Consider the following 22,663-nt stretch of genomic DNA (forward strand, 5'->3'; position numbering starts at 1 on the left):
TAATAAAGGCACACTGTTTAGAAATTCACTCTGAATTACTCTGAATGAGCTTTAACTTGTTATGAATGCTACTGTGTGTGCTCATCATTAATTTGACTCGTCTTATGACTTCACCGTAGAAAATACTATTAACTCAAAGATACAGAGATACATTTATGAAAAATCATAAATACCACCATGCAATACGATATCAACCTTTGCCTGGCTGCAGGCCTTTTCTCTTATAAAAAGGCCTTTTTGTGATGAAGTGAGTCTGTTGTGCCTTAAAGAGTCAACGGGAACACTGGTGCTACATAACACATTTAATAACCAGTTATATAATACTCAATATGATGAAATACAACAATTCACTCAGGGAAAAGAACAATTCAATAAATAAAAAAACATACCATATATCCAAACTTCATTTATATGAAACAGATATTTACAGGGTTTCAGGCACACACACACACATAAACACACACCCCCCTCATGGGTCACAAGAAGCAAAGAGGTCCCAAAGAAAAGGTGATCTCAGGGATGAGTGATGATAGTGACCTTGTGTCTAAACCCAGATTCCTGACAGGAAGTAACTCCATATCACCTCGATGTAGCTCTGTGCTCCCCCGAACCGTCATAACCATCTCCCACTGCAAAACAGTCAGACAGAAGAGACACGAAGAAGACATAAGTACTCTGTTACATAGTTCAGTGACTCAACACTTTCATTGCAGCTTATTTTGAAATGATGAGATTCACGGATTGATAAATTAGAACTGTGATTTATCCATACGCATATTACATCGGTGATATAAAGAGGAGCATTTAGCATCAATGTCTGAAGAAGATGTAATTTTCAGATAATGTTTAATGTAATCATATTTCTGCAGAATTTTGTATGTATTCCTTTTGACTTTGATCTGAAAATATAACACCAGGATGGTTTAATGTGCCTGCTGATCTGTTTTTTTTTTAACATTATTTCCTAATGCTCTGGTGAGGAGCTTTAATTAGATGTAGAACTAATTTAAATTGATAGTAATGCGAAGTAAAGCAAAGGGTACTGTCTGCATCACATCAGGAATCTAGGAGTCCTATTTGATCAAGATTTATCCTTCAACTCTCAAATTCAGTAAATCTCAAAGTCAGCCTATTTTCACTTGCACAATATTTCTAAAATTAGACACTTTAGACACAGAAAAACTAGTCCATGCATTTGTTACCTCCAGGTTAGATTACTGTAACTCCCTCTTATCAGGCTTCCCCAATAAGTCTCTAAAGACTCTTCAGCTAGTTCAAAACGCCGCAGCTCGAGTATTGACTAGAACTAAGAGAGAGCACATCTCTCCAGTGTTAACTTCTCTTCACTGGCTCCCAATAAAATGTAGAATAGAATTTAAAATCCTTCTTTTAACCTACAAAGCCCTTAAAAATCAGGCACCCTTGTATCTTAAAGAGCTCATAATGCCCTATTACCCCTCTAGAACTCTACGCTCACAACATGCAGGCTTGCTAGTTGTACCTAAAATCTCTAAAAGTAGTATGGGAGGTAGAACCTTCAGTTACCAGGCCCCTGTCCTTTGGAATCATCTACCAGTCAGGGTCCGGGAGGCAGACACCCTCTCCACTTTTAAGAGTAGACTTAAAACTTTCCTTTTTGATAAAGCTTATAGTTAGAGCTGGATCAGGCTTGGACCAGCTTTTGTTATGCTGCTATAGGCCTAGACTGCCGGGGGAACTGGCGCACTGACACACTGGGATCCTAGCTCACCCCCATCCCCCCAACCCCCTCATCACTTACTTTAACTCTGCCTGTCCCATTAAAGTTACTAACCATAGACCTTTCTGGAGTCCCTGAGCTCCATTGTCTCGTAGATTCCTCTGAGCTGCCGTAGACGTCCTCCTGCTGCGGACGTTCTGGACTCCAGCTGATACCCCCCTACTGGACTTCAGCGGCAACAGCTTCTACTACTCGTCTCATCACTATCACCTCTCTCTCTTACTCCCCTCTATCTTTCTTTCCAGACCCAACTCGGTTGAGGCATGATGGTTGTCTAAAATGAGTCTGGTTCTGCCTGAGGTTTCTGCCTGTTAAAAGGAAGTTTTTCCTTGCCACTGTAACTAGCTAAATACTGTGATGTGCAATGCTCATGATGGATTAAGGTGGGGTCAGACTGAGTCTTACCCTGTCTTGAAGTTGGGTCTCTGTTCATAATTTCACATAGAGTGGTCTAGACCTCCTATGTTTGTAAAAGCGTCTTGAGATAACTTTTGTTGTGATTTGGCGCTATACAAATAAAGATTGATTGATTGATTGATCATGATTAAAAAATGTTTATATTGTTATTTTCACACCTGTAACTGCTGAGAGCTGCTGGCTGCCGCACCAGATGGCTGACAGCACGCAGTAAAGCAGGTTTTGTATTTTTAACTTTTGCAATAGCAATTATTTACATTGAGTGATATATTTGACTGTTGAAACTAAGCAGGATGAGACCTTTTGTCAGAAAAATTCAGCCTAGGCATGTACTGTACTGGATAAAATCATTACATCTTTGTCCACAGGGGGCGCCAAAATTGACAGTAAAAAATCCAAAACAGCAGCTTTAAGATGCTCTCAACACATTTCTGTATTTGTGTTAATTTAGTAAATCTATTTACAGCTAGAGAACAACCCTGTCATTGTGTAGTCTTACCTCACAGCCTTTCCTGAACACAGTGGTAAGGTGTGATAATATTTCTTTGCCAGAGTCTCCCAGAAGGTGAATACTCCTATTGTACAAATTACATGCGCCAGGCAAGGTGGAGTTTCCTGTGCAGCTGATAGTCATGCGCTGAAAAGATTTGAGGCTGTGCAACCGAAGAAACCTCAGCTGGACGACATCCAGGCCAGCATACTCAAACTGTCAGAAACAGAAATCATATCACACAAAATTGTAGAAATGACTTGCTGATGTAAAATGTGCTCTGTGTTGTTACACTCTCACCTTGTTTCCACCATAATGCTGACTATTCCATTTGACAGGTGTTTCCGATGACTTCATTTCTGGCTCCCAACTTAATTTAATCTGAAGAATAAAATGCTGTTTTTATTTTGCAATGTATCATTAGTACCATCTTTTTTTCAACAGTTCTAAAAGGGAGCATTCATTTGTAAAAAAAAAAAAAAAAAAAACACTGACTGGAGCTTGATTGTCACAAGGAAACACATCAATATTGTCCTGCACAACCTTGGTATGAATTCACGTTTTGACAGATAGTGACTGTGTACATTATCTGCGTGCATTTATCACGCTGTAGATGGAGCAAGAATACATTGGCAGTTGCTCTGGTGAAAGACTGTTGGCTGTTACTTTGATTTGCAGTATTCAGAGATCAGCAAGCAGACTGAAACGCATGTTAAAAAGCTCCAGGGATGTTGTTCTTTATGAAAATATAGGCTCACATAGGGGTTTTCTTGTAGTTAAAGACAAGAGATTTAAGGTTTCCTGTTCTATTGCTCTGGCTAGCTGAAAACTAACATCTTACACTAGCTGGCAAAAGAGTATACCTGAGACTGTAAAGGCTCAATGCAGGTTGATCCTCCAGCAGTGAAGTTACAGAAAACCCTCACAGCATCGTAGGGACAGCCTTGGTTGGGGTCCATGTAAAAGTAACCTGAAAGATAAGCCTTCATTTGTTGAACACTATATTGTCGAAAAAGCATTGGAATCCTAGCATGGATACAAGTATATTCAGACCCTCACCATCAGGCAGATGTGGGTGTATGAGTCCCAGCTCGTAGCAGGAAGTGGCAGGGTCATCTTTGGTTCCCTGAGGCCAGCTGAACAACTCCTCAGAGTCGTCTCCTTCAGACCATCTCCTGGGCCGCTTCAGAGGAGTCAGTCATTTAGTCATTTAATCAGACTAAACATACAATCAGTCAGCAAATATCAGTCACAATACAACTCTTGAATATGAAGCATAATTTAAAAAATAGAGGGGTAATTTTGTAAATATGGTGTATGATGTGAGAAGAAAGGTTGTACATACTTTGTGTTGTCCTTTGCTTTGTTTCTGGGAGCTGCGTGTTGGTGTGGTTGTAGGCATGTTTTTCAGATCAGATCTTGAACTTGGCCTTGTTTTAGGTCTCAACTTGTTTCTTCGACCTGATTTCGGCTCTGGTTTAGATCCCAGCCTCTGTGTGGGCCTGCGCTTACCTGGTGCACCAGGTTTTCCCTGTAAAACAAGTGACTTTGCCTGAAGCAGACAGCATAGCTCCCTGTATTTAATGTCAAATATATCCCAACTCTTAAGTATGATTCTGTTAAGTTTCCAGGTTAGGTTGAACATTCTTTCTTCTTAGTGGAAAAAAACATTTCTTACTGGAGGTCCAAGCTCTCCTTTTACTCCCTTTGGTCCTCTCCTGCCTTGAACACCTTTCATCCCCTGTAAAGACACAAACACAATCAGGCTCTGACTTGAGAAGTCTCTGCACAAAGACTTATCTCACTGTTTGCAAACAAGATAATGAAAGAGATGAGGAGGAGGAATAAATACAGAAATCACTTAAAGCTGGCTACATCAGCTGTCTGCAAAGATGCTCTCTTAATGACTAGAAATCATAACTATGCAAACATGTTTATGACTATTTTAATTTAAAAAAAACCCCACCTTAATCCGCCACCAGAATAGATTCAGGGAGATCCACAAACCTGCATGAGTCAGAAATGAATGAATAAGCAGTCTCTCACCTTCTTTCCAGCCTGGCCCTGTAACAAAGAGCAGAAAATAAATAAACTCAGTGGAACGGTTTAGTGAGCTATCTTTTTCTACTGAAGGACTTCAAGGCAACATACAGGAAGTCCAATGAAGCCTTTCTGCCCCTGTGGACCACGAGGACCAGTATCCCCCTGTGAAAACCAGTCAGTTGATCAATAACTTGCTTGCTGTTTGAAACAAAGTCAAGCAAAAATCAAAACAGACATTACCTGCTTTCCTTTAGGACCTCTCTGACCTTTCAGCCCTTGTAAACTAGGATTCCCCTGAAAAAAGAATAAAAATATGGTAGATCAATAACTCATAAAAAAATGTAAATGATTATATATTTCAATAAAGATCAGCCTGCCTTTAGCCCAGGTGGTCCGATTGTTCCCAGTTTTCCTGTGTCACCTGTAAGACCCTGTAGGAGAAAGAACAAGGTATAAATCTACTCCTTCAATATCCGTTGGGGCAGCCTACAAGTGACCTTTGTAGATGACCGCTTTAAAAGAACAGATATCAAAATAATTATTCTCTGGTTAGGTCAACGGCAGCACATTATGTTTAATATGTGAACACTAAAATATAATAGTACATAAAATTATGTAAACACTTCAAATAAAAGACAAAGAAGAGGTATCCTGCATTTGTGTCAGACTTTTACCTTTGTACCAGTAGTTCCAGACTTGCCTTTCTCTCCTCTCAGTCCTGGAATACCCTGCATTGACAATGATGCCAAAAAATGAGTTCTTTAAAACTATTCCTGATCTTACCGTCAAGCTGATGAACAAAGCTTAAGTACCTTAGGCCCCATTGGTTTGGGCGGCCCTTGTTTTCCTTTGGGTCCAGTTTTACCCTGATTAACAATGGGGCAACATGTTAGAAACCTCTTTTCATGGCACAGTGATTAAATGAATGTAAGTTTCACAGAATTTAAATTAATGACATACTTTACCTTAAAACCTGGTGACCCTGTGTTCCCTCTGATCCCAGGAGATCCAAGTGTACCCTATAAAAGTACATGAATATCACAACATATATGTGGGAAAACTAAAACCCTCATGGTATACATGTCTGTTTTGGAGCTTACCATTTTTCCAGGTATTCCTGGTGTTCCAAGAGCTCCTCTGAAACCAGTGTCACCCTTAAAGATGAACAGTGTAGAGGAGGGGGTTAGTTAAAATGCTGAACACACATTTTTTGCAATGACATACCTTTTTCTTACCGGGTCTCCTTCATTACCCTCAACACCCAGTAACCCATCCAAACCACTTAGTCCCTGAGAAAAAGACAGCAAGACAACAGACATTTGTCAGCACATGCCTCACTGAAAACTACAACACAGTTTATGTTTCAACCGGTGCTTGGTTTCTGGTTTGCATGCTATTTAATGTCAGTATTTGAAATGAGCCGTGACCTCAGGCAGCAGTAATGGATTTGTTGATATATATCACTATACGTATATACAGTATGTGTATTTCGATTTCAAAGAGGATACTTGCGGGTTTGCCAGGTCCTCCAGCAGGTCCTGGTTTACCCGGCAGGCCTTCTGTTCCCTACAGAAAAACGTGCATTGATGAGACTAAAGCACAGATGAAGCAAAACATTTAAAATCATAAACCAAAAACTTCCATGACACATTTGTACGGTTAAGTAAATTAAAATTAATGTCAAATACTAAGTTAGACTTACAGTAATTCCCCACGCTCCTTTGTTTCCTTTCCTTCCAGGCAGGGCACTTTTTCCCTTTACAAAGACATTATGCCCACTATCACACATTTGCTCAATTATTATTATCATTCCTGCTTTTTATTTTCATTTGAACTCACCCAAAGCTTCCTCCTACCTTTGACCCCTGACTTCCTATAACTCCTGGAAGACCTGGAGGACCAGCAGGTCCAGCAGAACCTTTGACCCCTTTGCCAGTGGGGCCCATCTTTCCCACTGCCCCCTAAAAATAGTCACATACATGAATGATACCCTCCTGAAAAACCTTAATAATGAACAGTACAATATTTCAGTCCAAGCCACACCATTGAATCATACTAAATGAATTAACTCCAACAGCTAAAAATATTGCAAACCCAACACTTGTGAGGAGAAACATCCCATCTCACCAATGTTCCTCCTGCCCCAGGCTCTCCTTTTCCACCCATTTCACCTTTGATTCCCTGTAAATTTAGGAAAGATACGCAGAAACACTGTCACAGTGGTTACATCCTTTAAGACCATTATATATGCTTGACAGAATCCCTAATGCCCATTAGCTGAAACACGTAATGAAATCCCACCATGTTTCCTCTGATGCCAGGAAGACCAAGCTTTCCCTTCCCACCATGACTACCCTGAGTTTCAGAAAACATAAAACAAAAAGCAGAGACAGCATGAAACCTGTGAAGTGAATCCCTGTAGCACTATTACAGCACTGAAGCATTTCACTACTTCATGGTGAATAAACGGTACATTATACCTTTGGTCCAGGGGTTCCAGCTTGACCATCAACCCCTATGTTGCCTGGAAAACTCTGAAAAATAAATACATTTGTAACTAAATTCATATTTTTTAAGCATTAAATTAATATCATTAAGCACACGTATAATAATAAAGCCTTTTGTTTAGGCCTTCCATCATGTATACACAAAAAATCATCTTACAAACAGATTAAATATGGTATTTAATACTTCAGTTAAAAAATAAATATATAAAATAATTAGCTTATGTCACATTGCTCATATTTTCATCATGTTGTGTGATGCACATAAGCACCTTGATATTAACCAGATTATAAATTATGTAATGAAACACCACCCTTTAAAGATACAATAAAAATCTGATTTGGATTTTCTCATGAATAATCATAAATCAAAATCATTAATATAGTCATAAATACATTCAACCGTTACAAAGTTTGATAACACATACTGGTGTTGGAGGTCCAATTTGTCCAGGAGGACCCATACTGCCAGGGGGACCCTGGATTGAGAAGGCATAAGGGGCAGGTGTGAAGCAAGTAAACCAATGCCACACATTACAGCTTCCATAGTTCATTTGAAAAACGTGTCCCAGACAACAAGAAAGGCCCATGAGACAATAGAAATAATGTGGAATATCACTCAATAAAACAGTGAAAAGGGAAGCAAGATAATATAACACTTTACAACTGAACTTTCTTTACAAAGTTTCAGTTTGACTTGGAACTGGTCCAAGTTAAGACTCATTTTGAGCTCTGCAGGGAGGCCAAAATGGTTTTGTTTTGTTTTGTCAGTTAGCATAAAATAACACATTCTTACCTCATGTATAAAATATAAATGTACTTTGTGACATCAAATTAATCAAGATTCATAAGTCTATTTATAGCTATACCTTATAAGTTGTCATCAGAAAGACTTAACAAATGGTTTTTTTTTTCTTCACTGTGTTACTTACAGTTTGTCCATGAAGTCCCTTCTGGCCTTTAACCCCTGCTGCCCCAGTTTTGCCCACTTGTCCAAATCGTCCACGTACACCTGATAGACCTCTGGAGCCGTGCTCACCCTGTGGCAGCATTATCACACATTTTACACTCTAAATAAAATATCGTAGGTCAGGTTTACCTTTGCTGCTGAATGACCAAAATGACTCACCTTAAGCCCTAGAACACCTTGTTTTCCTCTGTCCCCTGGTGCACCCCTGTACCCCTGCAAAAGAGAATTAAAGAGGGAAGCATTTTCTATTTCCTTTCACAGTTCAGCACTAAACTGAACATCCTTATGAGTCATAGATGTCTGTATTAATATTTTATGCAAGGCTTAGCAAGGCTGCTTAAAATAAGACTTAAGTCATTTATAGGGGGAAAAATCCATGCAGAAACTAGCAAGAAGTTTTCCTTAAGTTATTAATCTCTACAACTCCTACTCACCGGTTTCCCTGGAGGACCCTTTGTGTTCATTGGCCCTTGGCTGCCTCTGTTGCCCTCAGTCCCCTTTGGCCCTCTATGTCCAGGAGGACCAGTGTTCCCCTTGTCCCCCTGAAATGTAATTACAGTAAACGCCTTTTAAGTTTTGATTAATAAATATATGGTGATGACTAATATAATGTACAGTAGTAACAGCCAACCAATGTATCAAAGAAAATGTACAAACAGATGTTTACTCACAGATTTGCCTTTAAGTCCAGATGGACCACCAGGTCCCCTCAGTCCAACTGGACCCTGAAGATAAAAGTACATGATCAATCATAACATACAGCTGCATTCAAGTGCCTTTGCTTCCAGGTCAATGAAAGAAAAAGTAAATCTGTGGCAAACACATTCTAATCAATCTACCTCCTCACCATCGAGACCAGCAGCTCCCTCTTGACCCAAAACTCCCCTCAGTCCCTGAGTAGTAGACACAGGGAGAAAAACAGTAATAGCCCCGTTATGATTCATAAAACTGAATTGGTTCTGAAACAGTTGCACAGAAAATGCCATCACCATGCTGCCTTTTTAGAATTAATAGGTCAGCAGAAATGAGACAGGAAACGTGGGGGAAGACATGCAGAGGAGAGTTGATGCCCAGAGTGAAACCTGTGACTGATGAGAACTATAGCCTCTGTGCAAGGAACAAGCTTTCACTGCTAATTCAAACTGGTCCCCCATGCTGCTTTCTGGCAGGTTTCTTAACAAAGAAGTGTAGATACCTGAAACATGGTCATAGACTTTCTTTTATCTAAAACATCTACCTTCTCTCCTTTGACACCTGCTGGTCCAACTGATCCTTGAGGTCCATCTTTACCCTTCAATGTAGAGAAAATAAGCATCAAAGAATGAAGGACTTCATGATGCTGCCCTCAAACGTACCCTAAAAGTGTGCTGAAGGAGGACATGTTACCAAACATGTACGACATTTAAAACAAACTTGACAGCATTAATGCTTTGAATAAAAAAGCTTATTTTACCTCAAAACGTACTAATTTTTTGTTTCTGAGAATCTTTTTAACAGTTTTCTTTATTTTTTTTTACATTTGAATAATGCTAATTCACTCCATCCATTTTTATTTCCCACTTCTTCGGGTTTTGTGCAGCAGAAATATTTTGTCATGATGCATTTCATAATATTGATTCAAGTTTTTGTCACAGACAGCATGGGCAGCTCTGCTCTGTTTACACCAACACACATTTCTATTTATGAAGTCGTCAGGCAAATCGGTCAAAAATCACCAGCATAGAAAAAACTTGTGAAATGTAGTGTTTCCTCTAAGAGAAGTGTTGAAATATAATGATGTAGAAATTTTATAATTTGCCTTAGAGATAAGAAACCCAATACAATTTCATGGTGTCAGGATGATTCAGTAATGGCTCCTGACAAGAGGGAGTGTACTGATAATGGTGAAGTCATCAAAACCTCCTGATGTTGGATCATAAACTATAAACTCAGTATGACACTGATGGGCTCCATAAACCACGGGCTGGAACATCATCCTGACACCAAACCTGCCACCAGACCTGGTCTGCTGACTAACACAAAGAGGAAGCTCTTGCGCCATGCAAAACTGAAAAGAAAGACATTTTCTGTTTATTCATGATGTCATGATTCAATCAGCAGTTTTTCCAAGAGACCAGCCAGCAGCCAGTGAATGAATAATACTCAAGACTAAGTTCTGTATAAAATCTGACCTTTTTCACGGCTGCTAGGTTGAATTATATGATTTGATTTGCCCAGCCTTGGCTGCATCATACTTTCTCATTGTGTGGTTAAATGACGTAAGCAGATTGAATCTCTGAACTTAGCCTCTTAAAGAAAGCAGCTGCTGTCTCCGATGAAAGGCACACACACACAAGCAGATTTCAGTGTCTTGTCATTTTGGACTGTTTTATAACCTTGTTTGGTTAATTTCATTTTTTGGTAGTTTGGCCTACTTTTTTTGGGCAAGTGGTGAACTCAGAAAACTGGGCTATTATGCAGGATAGCACTGAAAAGATGTAAAAATATGTAATGAGTCAAAAAAAAGAATACCCAAAAGTGCTCAGGTAATGACTTATTTCATATTTCACGAATAAAATTGTTAAAACTCACTGGGTAACCAGTAACTCCAAGGGGGCCAACTGGTCCTACTTGCCCCTCGTCACCTGGAGGGCCACGGGGACCAACCTCACCCCATGGTCCAATGTTACCATGGACACCCTGAATGTAAAAAGAAAAAAGGTATTTATGAAAAAACAAAACAAAAACATGATATTTTGTGTCCATATTGATACACATTTAGTTTCATTTGTATATCAAGAAAACAAAAGAAAATAGTGCTCAAACCTGGACACAAAAGGAGGGGACAATAATCTTGCAATCTATAGTCAGTGTTGATTTTACTCTTATAGGTGATATGCAGAGTCAGGTGAGATCGGCATAACACTGTAGCCACCAATAGGCTCTTTGAAGAACAGCAAACACAGTTTGTATGATGAAAGCATACATACTATTTAGAGGGTATGTGTAAGACTGACTGGTAGCTGAAGATAAACAGATGACACCATTAGGCAGTGCATCTTTGAAAAGGCTGTTTGTGAAGATAACCAAACTCTGCCTCTCCAAAAGCAGAACTTATTATACCTCTTCATTCATGCGATACGTCTAGAGACTGTTTTGATATTCTATACGGACATAAACACATCAGAAGCATGACAGAAACTGAAGCTCATCTACATTTTATATTAAGACACCTTTATTTGTTTTTAATCTTATCTTCACCTCTAAGGATTTGTTGAATGATATCATGGTAGAAACTAAATGAACCACTTACAGTAGACCCTCTGTATCCCTGAGGACCAGGTATGCCTCTCTCACCCTTGAGTACAGAGAGACTTATGTCAGTAATTTTGCTTTTTCATTCTGAAAAATGACTTGTACAATGACACGTAATATACACACATATTAGCAGTTAATCCTCAACTTCATAAACTATTCACTTACTTGGCCGCCTTGTTTCCCCCTTGGTCCCTCCTCACCTCTCTTACCCTTCAAGACAAAAGTTTCCAGTTGTAAGATGTATACTGTACACCTTAAAACAGTGGCTGATGTATTTTCTAATTGGAAGTGTTGAATAAATGGATACCTTTAAGCCTTCACTTCCCGGAAAGCCACCTGGGCCTTTTTGACCTTTAACTCCCTAAATGAAACCAAGAACCTTTTAATCTTTACATCAAAATGGATACTTTAACCCCCCCCCCCCCAAATAACTGTGTCAGCATGTCATCCTTATTTGGTAGTTCATATTTCTTAATAAATATTTTCATGTATTCTGTTATATTGTTTTGTATCATTGGGATAAAATATCAGTAGAGCAATGTATGGCTTTTCTGGCTCATGCAATACAATTATTGTATTTGAGGCCTGAAATTAAATAGGGTTTCCCTTCCAATTTGACTTGCTGTGTCTTTGTTTCATGATTCCTCGTAGAGGCGCTGATGACATTACTCCTGAAATTTGCCTTTAAGGGAGATTTTGACAGTACTCCTAAGTTGATAAGATATTTTTATGATCATTACATGACTGTCTTGTAATTTAAAAATTGCAGAATCGCAGTATAGTATGGTTTTGTATAGTATGATATGGTACGGTATGGTTTTATATGGTATGGTATGGTATGGTATGGTGTGGTATGGTATGGTATGGTATGAGGGGTGTGGTATGGTATGGTATGGTATGGTATGGTATGGTATGGTATGGTATGGTATGGTGTGGTATGGTTTTGTATGGTATGGCATGGTAGGGTGTGGTATGGTATGGTATGGTATGGTATGGTATGGTATGGTAGGGTGTGGTATGGTATGGCATGGTAGGGTGTGGTATGGTATGGTATGGTATGGTATGGTATGGTATGGTATGGTATGGTATGGCATGGTAGGGTGTGGTATGGTATGGTATGGTATGGTATGGTATGGTATGGTATGGCATGGCATGGTAGGGTGTGGTATGGTATGGTTTTGTATGGTATGGTATTGTATGGTATGGTATGGTGTGGTATGGTTTTGTATGGTATGGTATGGTATGGTATGGCATGGTAGGGTGTGGTATGGTATGGTTTTGTATGGTATGGTATGGTATGGTATGGTATGGTATGGTATGGCATGGCATGGTAGGGTGTGGTATAGTATGGTATGGTATGGTGTGGTATGGTTTTGTATGGTATGGCATGGTTTGGTATGGTATGGTATGGTATGGTATGGTATGGTATAGTATGGTATGGTATGGTATGGTATGGTATGGTGTGGTGTGGTATGGTATGGGATGGTATGGTGTGGTATGGTTTTGTATGGTATGGCATGGTTTGGTATGGTATGGTATGGTATGGTATGGTATGGTATGGTATAGTATGGTATGGTATGGTATGGTATGGTGTGGTGTGGTATGGTATGGGATGGTATGGTGTGGTATGGTTTTGTATGGTATGGCATGGTTTGGTATGGTATGGTATGGTATGGTATGGTATGGTGTGGTATGGTTTTGTATGGTATGGTATGGTATGGTATGGTATGGTATGGTATGGTATGGTATGGTTTTGAATGGTATGGTAATGTATGGTATGGTATTGCATGGTACGGTATGGTTTTGTATGGTATGGTATGGTATGGTATGGTATGGTATGATATCCTATGGTTTTGTATGGTATGGTATGGTATGGTATGGTATGGTATCATAATATATTTGATCCTATTGTATCCATTGTATTGTATCCTTATGTATCCTTTTGTATCCTATTGTTTCGTGACATACCATGGATTTTCACCCCTTTTGTGTTTAGCTATCTAAACAAAACCAGAAAGCAGTTTTGTAACTCACTCTCTCTCCTGGCTTTGCTATTGAACCCTTTATTCCTCTGCTGCCAGCTTCTCCCTGTTGGTTGACATAAATGTTCAAATATTTGAATTAACACATTCAATCATCACCACTTAGTCATATGATGTGACATGTTGAGTAACATTCACTAATGTCAAATGGCTACAGTACTACATTTTAAAGGCATATAAAACTGTAAGCCCATATGTCCTTGTATTTATAATCTACATGTTATGATCATTTGTTTAGTAAAAAAAATATCTCAAACAAGGGTGATTTACACTCACATTATTTCCCACAGGTCCTTGGAGACCAGAAGCTCCGGTCTTTCCGGGCAAGCCCTTTGGACAATATTTAGTTTAATTTTGTGACACTCTAGTTGAGGTAAGTTTACTGGTTCATTGTTTATTACAGAGGGTCAAACTCACATTCAGTCCTGAAGGTCCAGTATCCCCATTCATTCCATTTTCACCATTAAGTCCCTGATAAAAAGGTGACATTCATTTCACATGTCTTTTACTATGCCGTTTACTACAATAGTTGTGCCACTGATGAGTTAGGTGTCTGAGAGTGAATAACCTGCTGAATTTAGACTAAGGGGTGTAAACTGTAGGTTGTTGACTGGTTTTCCAAATTATGTTATATACTTAGTTAATTTCTAGGTATCTTCATGAAAATAAATCCCATGGTTAAAAACATAATTTAGGATGTGTCTTCAACAGTGGTGGACAAAGTACATAGCTTCATTACTTAAGTCAAAGTATGGACACTCCAGGTCAAATATTACTCCAATACAAGTGAAAGTTGTTCAGTCAAATTATTACTTGAGTTAAAGTACTGAAGTACTTGCTTTTAAAAATACTTAAGTATTCAAAGTACTTCTTAAAAAATTAAAAACGTTGTATTTTCAGAAAGCATGAGTGCAGGCAAGAATACACAGAAGTACATTCCCTTACATTATGTTTATCTAGAAACCATTACTTGAAATCTCTAAAATCTATACCATGGAATAAAAACAGGAACTAAGTTGTTCCAAGCACAGACAACTTAGTTTGAAATGTTCATCTGGAATTAAACAAATATTACTTAGCTCAACACGCTTTCTCAGGTTGGACAGAGATGATTCATGAGATGACTTCAAAGCAAAAGTAGTGAGTAACTAGAGCATTGATAGAAATGTAGTGGAGTAAAAAGTACAATAATTGTCTTTTGAATGTAATGGAGTAAAAGTAATAAGTTCCCCCCAAAATAATACTCAAGTAAAGTATAGATACTCAAAAAATGTAATCATGTACATGTACAAGAACAGTACTCAAGTACATTTACTTTGCTACTGTCCACCACTGGTCTTCAAGGAGTTAGGAAAAAAACGTCTGTCTTACACAAATTCAAGTAGCAAGGCTTATTTTCGATAGGTGGCAAAGGGACATTTACAGAAACAGAGTTTATACACTGTTTAGGGTGTTGATTGGAGAGTGGCATAAATATCCAATGACAGAAATGTTACTGTGCTTGTTGGTTGGTCTTACCCGGGCTCCAGGAGGCCCATCCTGTCCTCTGTTGCCTAAAAGACCTTTAAATCCCTAAAATGATGCAAAGAGTTGTTTGAACAGGTTCAACTAACTTTAAAAATCCATCATCCTATTTTGATCAAAAGGTTACATACATTTCACAGAAAGAAAAACAAATCAACAAAGGTTAATATTCTGAGCATTGTGAATGACATTGAGATCATTTCACAGTGTTTCAGATTACCTTCAGGCCTTTGGGTCCAGTCACCCCAACAACTCCAGGTATCCCCTGCATGAAAACGCATGGTCTCACTTGATCTACATTTACAGTTTTACAGATATTACTATAAAGTGCAAGAACATATTCATCTGGGATAGACTTCAATGATAGCTGTATTAATACAGTTAGAAATTGGTATTAAACATTTTTATTCAGGATCATTTCACCATAAGTGTCATGAAGAGTTGTATAACCTACAAAGTGCTGACACTGCTGTAAAGAGACATTTAAGAGACATTCAATTTAAAAGGATTCAATTTAAATAGGAACCTTAATACCAGGTTCTCCTTCATGTCCCCTCTCTCCAGATTTTCCCATTTCTCCCTGCAGGGATAAAAAAACCCATCATCAGTAGTTTGGATTTAGCACATTGACCCACATATAGAATAATCAACACTCAGTCTTACTCACTAAAGGACCTGGCAATCCAGAAAATCCAGCTCGGCCTTCTCGACCCTTAGAGATAAAAAATGATCAAAGCTGATTAGGACACACTCATCTGTTGTAGAACATTTTTCAAACGCCTACAAAATAAGCAACCAAATGCTTCAGTCATTCACTATCACTTGTAAAAGGATATACTGACACCTGGGGTGAATTAGGTGTATCATCAGTATTTTGAACACAAGTGTATTTTTGTATCAGTGCATTTTACAGTTTTGTATGTCTGGAATATGACCACATCTTTCCCTTCAATCCGATAAAATCAGTGGCCAATGAGTGCAAGGTTAGTGCTCTATTTATCTGAATGATCTGAATGATATATATTGACATTTCGCAAGAATATTAAAAAAATTAAGCATTCAACCAACCCTCTCGCCTCGAGGTCCAGGAACTCCTTTTACACCGTTTGGCCCTCTATCACCCTACAAAAACACAAATATTCATGCATGCACACTGGTTCATTTACACACAATTTTTCAAAAGAAAAATGACACTTGCTTTATTTAGCTTTCATAAAACCCACCTTGAGCCCATCTTTTCCTTGCTTCCCTTGCTCCCCCATGATGCCATCAAGCCCCTGCAACAATCAGGGCATGTTTTATACAAAATATGATCATCACAGACACTTTGGTGAGATTTGGTCACTCTCTTATTTTTTTATTTCACTCACACTGGGTCCAAGAGGTCCTGATGGCCCCGGTGGTCCTCCATGTCCCTCAAGTCCCAATGGACCTCGGCGCCCCTTATGTCCTTTTTTACCTTGAGGCCCTGGTGGTCCCTGTGTACAACCCAACAAGATGACTGAATCAATTATCAGGTCAATACATTGATAAACTATACAGACAGAAAGAACTGAACTCACCAGGTCTCCTTTAAAGCCTAAATCGCCTTTCTCGCCACGCTTTGCTTTAGCTCCCTGGTAGACACACACACACACACACACACACACACACACACACACACACACACACACACACACACACACACACACACACACACACACAAGCATGCACGCACGCACGCATGCACGCACGCACGCACGCACGCACGCACACACACACACACACACGCAAAAAAATGGAAAACATCCCCAAATTTAGGAATTAAATGGCTGGTCTGGTATAATCACTTGATATGATTAAGATCACTGAATATAGTGTTATAAATTTGTAAAAATTTAGGCTGCAACCAGTATTGAAATTGCTTTAAGTAATCTTACTGGGTCACCTGAGGGTCCAGACTTTCCTGGATTCCCATTGGCTGCCTGAAATGAGAGGGTAAAAACATTACATCAAGCTTCAACATGATTCACTCACTAAAGCACACTGACATTCATATCCTCGTTTTCTTACATTAAGTCCAGGTGGTCCAGGTTCCCCTATTTCCCCTTCATCTCCTGGAGCACCCTGATGAAACATACAATCAAGACAACTGGGCTACCCCCTCCCCAAAAATATGCAATGCACTACTGCAATTTCAACTTTTGTTTCTATTTTTTGTCTTTTTATGTACTCACAGGGTCACCTTTGGGACCTGCAGGTCCACCTGGTCCTGGGTTTCCCTGTGGGGAAATACAATATATAAAATTGTTAGCTTCATTGCCAACTTTTTTTCTTCATGAGACAAGACTGAAGGGTCTTAACACTGAACAATACAACACCTGATTTATGTTTAGATTTTCTGCCTCATCTGTCTTTGACCCTTTCTTTTCCATTTGTCGTTCCTTAAAAATCATCGTATCCCATACAGTTCTCTGCTAAGCGTTTTCTTCTGGTGTCATCTTCAGTTTTGTGGATTTCTATATCATAGTATACTTTCTGTGTCTTTAACCCCCCCTGCCTTTTCTTGGTTTTCCCACCGTAAATAAACCAATGTCAAATTTTCCATACTTTTATCTGTGCGTTGATGTGACTACAGTTAGTCCCCCAGATATTGTGATTAGAGCCAGAGCCCTAACTACAGCATGTTCTTCATAGCAATGGTCCGCTATTAAGAAATAGTAGACCATTGTTATAAAATGTTGCTATGTAACGACCAATCACAATCAAGTACCTAAGCCAGCTGTGTAATAAATATGGATAATATGCAAGTATCATTATGCTTGTAGCTAATGCTAATTTGCAACACGTGTCCCTCAAAGGGCTTTTGATGCAAACAGACTTATAACAACAATTTCCTTTTGACCAATTGCAGACAGATTTTTCAGTATGATCACATGGTTTGCCCTTATAGGCTGCATAGAATACTTTTTTTCAAAGATTGATTTCTGGGTTTTTTGCACCTTTATTAGAGGGCTGGGACAGTGCATAGAGTCAAAAATCAAGCAGAGAGAGTGGGGAATGACATGCGAGAAAGTCTACGCATACAAGATCAAGGACAAGACATAACCACTAGGCTACAGGTGCCCCCCACAGTTTACATTTCTGTCTCAAGGTTTTTTTTTTATACCTGAGGGCCGCGGACCCCTGGAAACCCCACCAATCCATTAGGTCCAGGCTCTCCCTGAAACAATATGGGAATATAAAGACATTTTGAAGTAAATGTCATGAACTTCTCATTTTATCTTGGGGTCAAAAAGTATCTTCTCACCAATGGTCCTGCAGCTCCTCTAGCACCATGTTCACCTTGATGTCCCTGATTGTATAAGATTGTTTTACAAATATGTTCCTAAGAGTCAGTTTGGGGAAAACCTTTATCAACTGAGCTGTCAACTTACCGGAGGTCCTCTAACTCCTAAGACACCTTTTAGTCCAATGGGGCCCATTTTCCCCTGAGCATGGGACAGAATGATAATCATCTAATATCAAGAGCAGCTTATTATTTAATCCATCCTAGCTTCAGCAATGTTATATTGACTGCCTTCGTATATTACGTTGATAAACTTACAGGAGGGCCTGGTGGTCCACCAAAGCCCAGAGCTCCAATCTCCCCCTGAAAGAAAAAAAACATTATCAAAGAAGAAAATCAGTGTCACTATAAAAAAAAGAGATGTGGGCTTGATGATCAAAACAGATGATATGTATATAACCAGGCATTATGTTTTTCATGGTTTATGGTTACTGTCACTAAGTGAGTCATCTCAATCTTACCAGAGATCCTGGAGGTCCTGGAAAACCAGAAGGACCTCTTGCTCCAGGTATTCCCTGTAAATACAGAGCAGTTTAATGTTGAGTTGTAGTAGAAATTCACTCTCAATAAATGTGGGCATTAGTTTGACATGTTACTGTCTTTCAGGGATCAATACAGCAGCCAAAGAAAGTAACAATGAAACCATAAAAGAACATTTGTATTTGAATTTGAACCGTAAAATTATCTTATAATAATAACTGGTTCACAGAAAGGTGTGCCATTAGACTGAAAAGTCGTCCATACTTACTATATAGCCATGGACACCAACTACTCCATTGACGCCTTTGTTTCCCTGTTTACAGCAACATGAATTAGAATCACATTAACTTTCCATCTACTCCTGTTGAAGGTATAATTGGGTGTCTTTGTTTGTGTGTTTGTGTGTTAAATGCAGAATCTGACCGTGTCTCCTTTTTGTCCTCTGTTTCCCTGTGGCCCAGACTCCCCTTGATAACCCTAAAGACAAAGTGACACTTCAATACCCTTCACCTTTAATAAAATGCTCCGGTCTGATTTGATGGTGACAACTTTAAAAAAGTGGACCTTTGTGGTTGCTTACACAGGAAAATAGATAGATACAAATACACAGGTATTAGAAATCCAAACAACTCTTACCCACTCACCCAGCTCCCCTTTGCTGCCCTTCTCTCCTCTGTATCCTTTGGGGCCCTATGAGGACAAGTAACAAGTGTTGTTATTAACATGGAAAAGGGCCACCACCATAAAGATATAGAACACCTGTATGAGAGCCTAGCTTTGACAATAGGTTTACCTGTTCTCCTGGAAAGCCTGGATGGCCTGGATCTGAGTTCTGTCCTGGTGTCCCATCTCCTCCAGGTCTCCCTTCGGGACCTGGGATACCCTGTGGTCCAGGACTGCCCTTAAATACAACACACTATGTAAAGCAGTTTGTCTGATCTCAGGATAACATACTTCTCAGTACTGAATCAGTTCATTGAACTGTATTGAATAGAATTTATTTTGTTTTAATTATTGTTCTTGCTGTTGGAAAAACACGTCATGAAACTCTAGCTGGAGTTTAGTCAGACAGATTATATTTACCTATTTTTGGATTTCTTGATGCATACTGACCTACATGGTAATTCCCTGAAACCATTAAGTACCCTTGCTTCCACCAAGAACTCTGATAGTTGTCACCAAATAAATTGAGCACCAATCCACTACAACTATTTCATTATACAACAGAAAGGGGTCTGGAAAACCAGGAAACACTGAAAAACCCTAACAGCCCTCATCAGATATCACACTGGTAACTACTTATAACTCTCTACCAGCTACTTGGCAACACCATAGCATCCAGCTTGTGATGTTTGCGTATCATTGTCTCTAACTTTATGTTGTAAAACATACTCAATGTCTTTGATCCCGAAACGTACTACATTTTCAGTGGAAGGCATAATTTTGGTGAAAGTCTGATGGTTAAGTAGAATAATTGCACTAAAACGTTTTATCAAAAAAGTTAATGACAGTGGTGTGAGTTCAGCCCATTAACTAGCAAGTAAAACATCATCACAGAAAATCTGCTGTTAAAGTGGAGACACCTACGGTTTTCCCTTGGACCCCTTTTCGTCCTTGCTTCCCAGTAATTCCAGGTGGTCCCTTGAATATGAAGTTACCCACAAGGTTACTTACAATCTCTCCCTGTTTGATATCATCATGGTATTGGGCGGTTAGCTGTTCAAACTTTATTTCATTATTCATGACTCTTTTGACTACTTACAATTGGTCCATCATCTCCGAGGGGTCCAGGAGGCCCAGGTTTCCCCTTACGTTTCTGCACATTATAAAACAAGGTCTTGATGATCATTTACACCAATTTCTCAATGTATACATGTCTGTTGATTTTTCATCAGACTCTACAACTTGTTGGAGTGTGTTGAATTACAGCATATACATGAAGTGAAAAGAACTGCATCTTTTTTTTTAACAAGCCCCTACCGGCCAAGAAGAAACCAGCTTTTTGTAGATCTTCTTTTTCTGGGAGGATATGACAAAATATTATATTATTAGGTGAACCTAAACATCCAGCACAATGACTTAAACATCAGAATATATCACAAAAAAAGGACTCTGTGATAAAATATGCATTCAAATTTGAAATAGTAGTTATTGAAACTTTATTTGAGTTTTTGATTTGATAAATTCTACTCAGTGTAATAGAAATATGTGACTCTCGTCCAACCTGCAGCATTCTATTATTAGTTGGGTTTTTTTGCTATGTTCTGAACGTGTTTTACTATTACTTGTTCCTCAAAAGATGTATTCATAATGTCACCATAAATTCAAAAAAGTATGTAGTACATGAGTGAGTGACTGATGCAGTTCAGCAGTATACCTTAAAAATTTCCCACTCTTCTTCAGAGGTTTTGAACACAACAATGGCAGGCATCCCAGGAGGACCAACAGGGCCCCGATATCCTGTCCGCCCAGTCCTTCCCATAACACCTTGATAACCCTAAGAAGACAGAAAACAATCAATCTCATTGCAATAAAAATAATTTATATTTAAATGTTACATTATCTATATTTACATCAACACTGACTGACATAAAAATCTGACTCTTGAATTAAAATCTGAAGGCTGTATTAAATGTTTTGTCCACTAGGGGGCAGAAGAACTCTATGAAAGCTCACACAGAAATGTATTCCCTGGGATGAGCTAAACTGCCTTTTGAACTCTTGGAAATATTGTTTTACTTCACAGTTGAAGCCATATGAGAGTTGTTAAACATTGATGTACCTTTTAACATCTTGAAAATAATCTTGGTCTTACTGCAGTGGAGACTGTGTATAAGATCCAAAAAGATGGGCTTTGTCTTGCAGAGATTTTTTTAGTTCTCATTAGCAAAGCACACAGTTTCACACCTTCAACTAATCTGCTGAATTTGTTAGCTTTATCTGATGTAGTCAGTCTAATCAGAGATCAACCCCTCTCCTAACCTATGGTTAAACCTCCAGGTGGCACAAGCAATTCAGCTTGAGATTGAAGTTATATTCCTGCAAAACATGTCAAAGTCAGGCTAACAGTCACTTATATTTAACCTCTTGTTTGGTGGACCAGCTGCTAACAATTATTTCATTAAGGTCGCTTGAGGCAAGCTGTCTCTTTCTCCCTCTCTCTCTCTTAGGTCTTACATCACTGTGAATTATAAGATATTGTAAACACTTAGCTCTTACTTTTAGCTATTCCAACCGTTTGACCAGCACATTATCTAGCTTTCAACATTGCCTCTCACATGCTAGTTCTGACACACTTAAAAATCACATATATGAGGTGAGGATATTCTGTAAATTAAATTTGAACTGTAGCCAAATGACTTAATGAAACCATTCTCAAAGCGTTTTCAATCTGCTTAGGGCTGCAAATGTGGCCCTGAGGTGTGACACTATCTGTTTAGCAAAATAACACTCCATTTATTTCTGAGAAAAACAAGAATGATTTCTTGATTTAAACTTAGTTTAATACTTACTTTGTCTCCTTTAGATCCTGATGGTCCTGTTTGCCCAGGTGAACCCTGCAACCCCTGCACAAAAGGTGAGGTGAAACAGTTAATCCTGCAATCATTAGACAAATATTAAATTCATGTACAGTAATTCCATAAAAAAAGAAAAAAGGTAAAACTTAATGGGTAGTGGTTAAATATGATTCCCATGATAGTGTTGAAACTTGAGCAGGAATTAAGAAATCTTGGATAGAGTATATTTTAATTCTGATTCACAGAGAGTTACATTTTTGTGATATCAGGACAATAAGGTTTTTTTGTAAG

General features: G+C 38.8%; 1 protein-coding gene across 1 annotated transcript; it reads right to left on the reverse strand.

The window, feature by feature from the left end:
* Positions 1-316: 316 nt before the first annotated feature.
* Positions 317-22,415, reverse strand: si:dkey-21p1.3 (collagen alpha-1(I) chain). The gene is made up of 61 exons (XM_034707760.1): positions 22,367-22,415; positions 21,232-21,351; positions 20,835-20,873; positions 20,617-20,670; positions 20,442-20,495; positions 19,648-19,755; positions 19,491-19,544; positions 19,278-19,331; positions 19,123-19,167; positions 18,836-18,889; positions 18,633-18,677; positions 18,463-18,516; positions 18,336-18,380; positions 18,195-18,248; positions 17,263-17,307; positions 17,099-17,152; positions 16,966-17,010; positions 16,609-16,662; positions 16,417-16,524; positions 16,270-16,323; positions 16,115-16,168; positions 15,714-15,758; positions 15,573-15,626; positions 15,267-15,311; positions 15,041-15,094; positions 13,940-13,993; positions 13,799-13,852; positions 13,515-13,568; positions 11,788-11,841; positions 11,646-11,690; positions 11,476-11,520; positions 10,755-10,862; positions 9,421-9,474; positions 9,023-9,076; positions 8,855-8,908; positions 8,618-8,725; positions 8,343-8,396; positions 8,146-8,253; positions 7,642-7,692; positions 7,190-7,243; positions 7,011-7,064; positions 6,837-6,890; positions 6,566-6,670; positions 6,412-6,465; positions 6,222-6,275; positions 5,945-5,998; positions 5,810-5,863; positions 5,675-5,728; positions 5,522-5,575; positions 5,384-5,437; positions 5,087-5,140; positions 4,950-5,003; positions 4,818-4,871; positions 4,713-4,730; positions 4,345-4,407; positions 4,012-4,197; positions 3,726-3,849; positions 3,530-3,636; positions 2,967-3,047; positions 2,676-2,882; positions 317-629 (listed from the first exon to the last, which is right to left on the reverse strand). The coding sequence occupies exons 2-61, from the start codon at positions 21,334-21,336 to the stop codon at positions 477-479; spliced, it is 4,020 nt and encodes a 1,339-aa protein (XP_034563651.1). The 5' UTR covers positions 21,337-21,351; positions 22,367-22,415; the 3' UTR covers positions 317-476.
* Between the last annotated feature and the right edge of the window lie 248 nt (positions 22,416-22,663).

Source organism: Notolabrus celidotus, chromosome 2 (assembly GCF_009762535.1).
Source record: "Notolabrus celidotus isolate fNotCel1 chromosome 2, fNotCel1.pri, whole genome shotgun sequence".
NCBI classification, from domain to species: Eukaryota; Metazoa; Chordata; class Actinopteri; order Labriformes; family Labridae; genus Notolabrus; species Notolabrus celidotus.

What these genes read in the sequence shown, in the direction of transcription:
- si:dkey-21p1.3 (XM_034707760.1), bottom strand. Translation starts at nt 21,336, where the DNA reads ATGGGAAGGACTGGGCGGACAGGATATCGGGGCCCTGTTGGTCCTCCT. An exon ending in CTGGCATCAGAGGAAACATG is followed by an intron (nt 6,891 to 7,010) that starts GTGGGATTTCAT and finishes CTAAATTTACAG; the next exon opens with GGAATCAAAGGTGAAATGGG. An exon ending in AGCATTATGGTGGAAACAAG is followed by an intron (nt 2,883 to 2,966) that starts GTGAGAGTGTAA and finishes TGTTTCTGACAG; the next exon opens with TTTGAGTATGCTGGCCTGGA.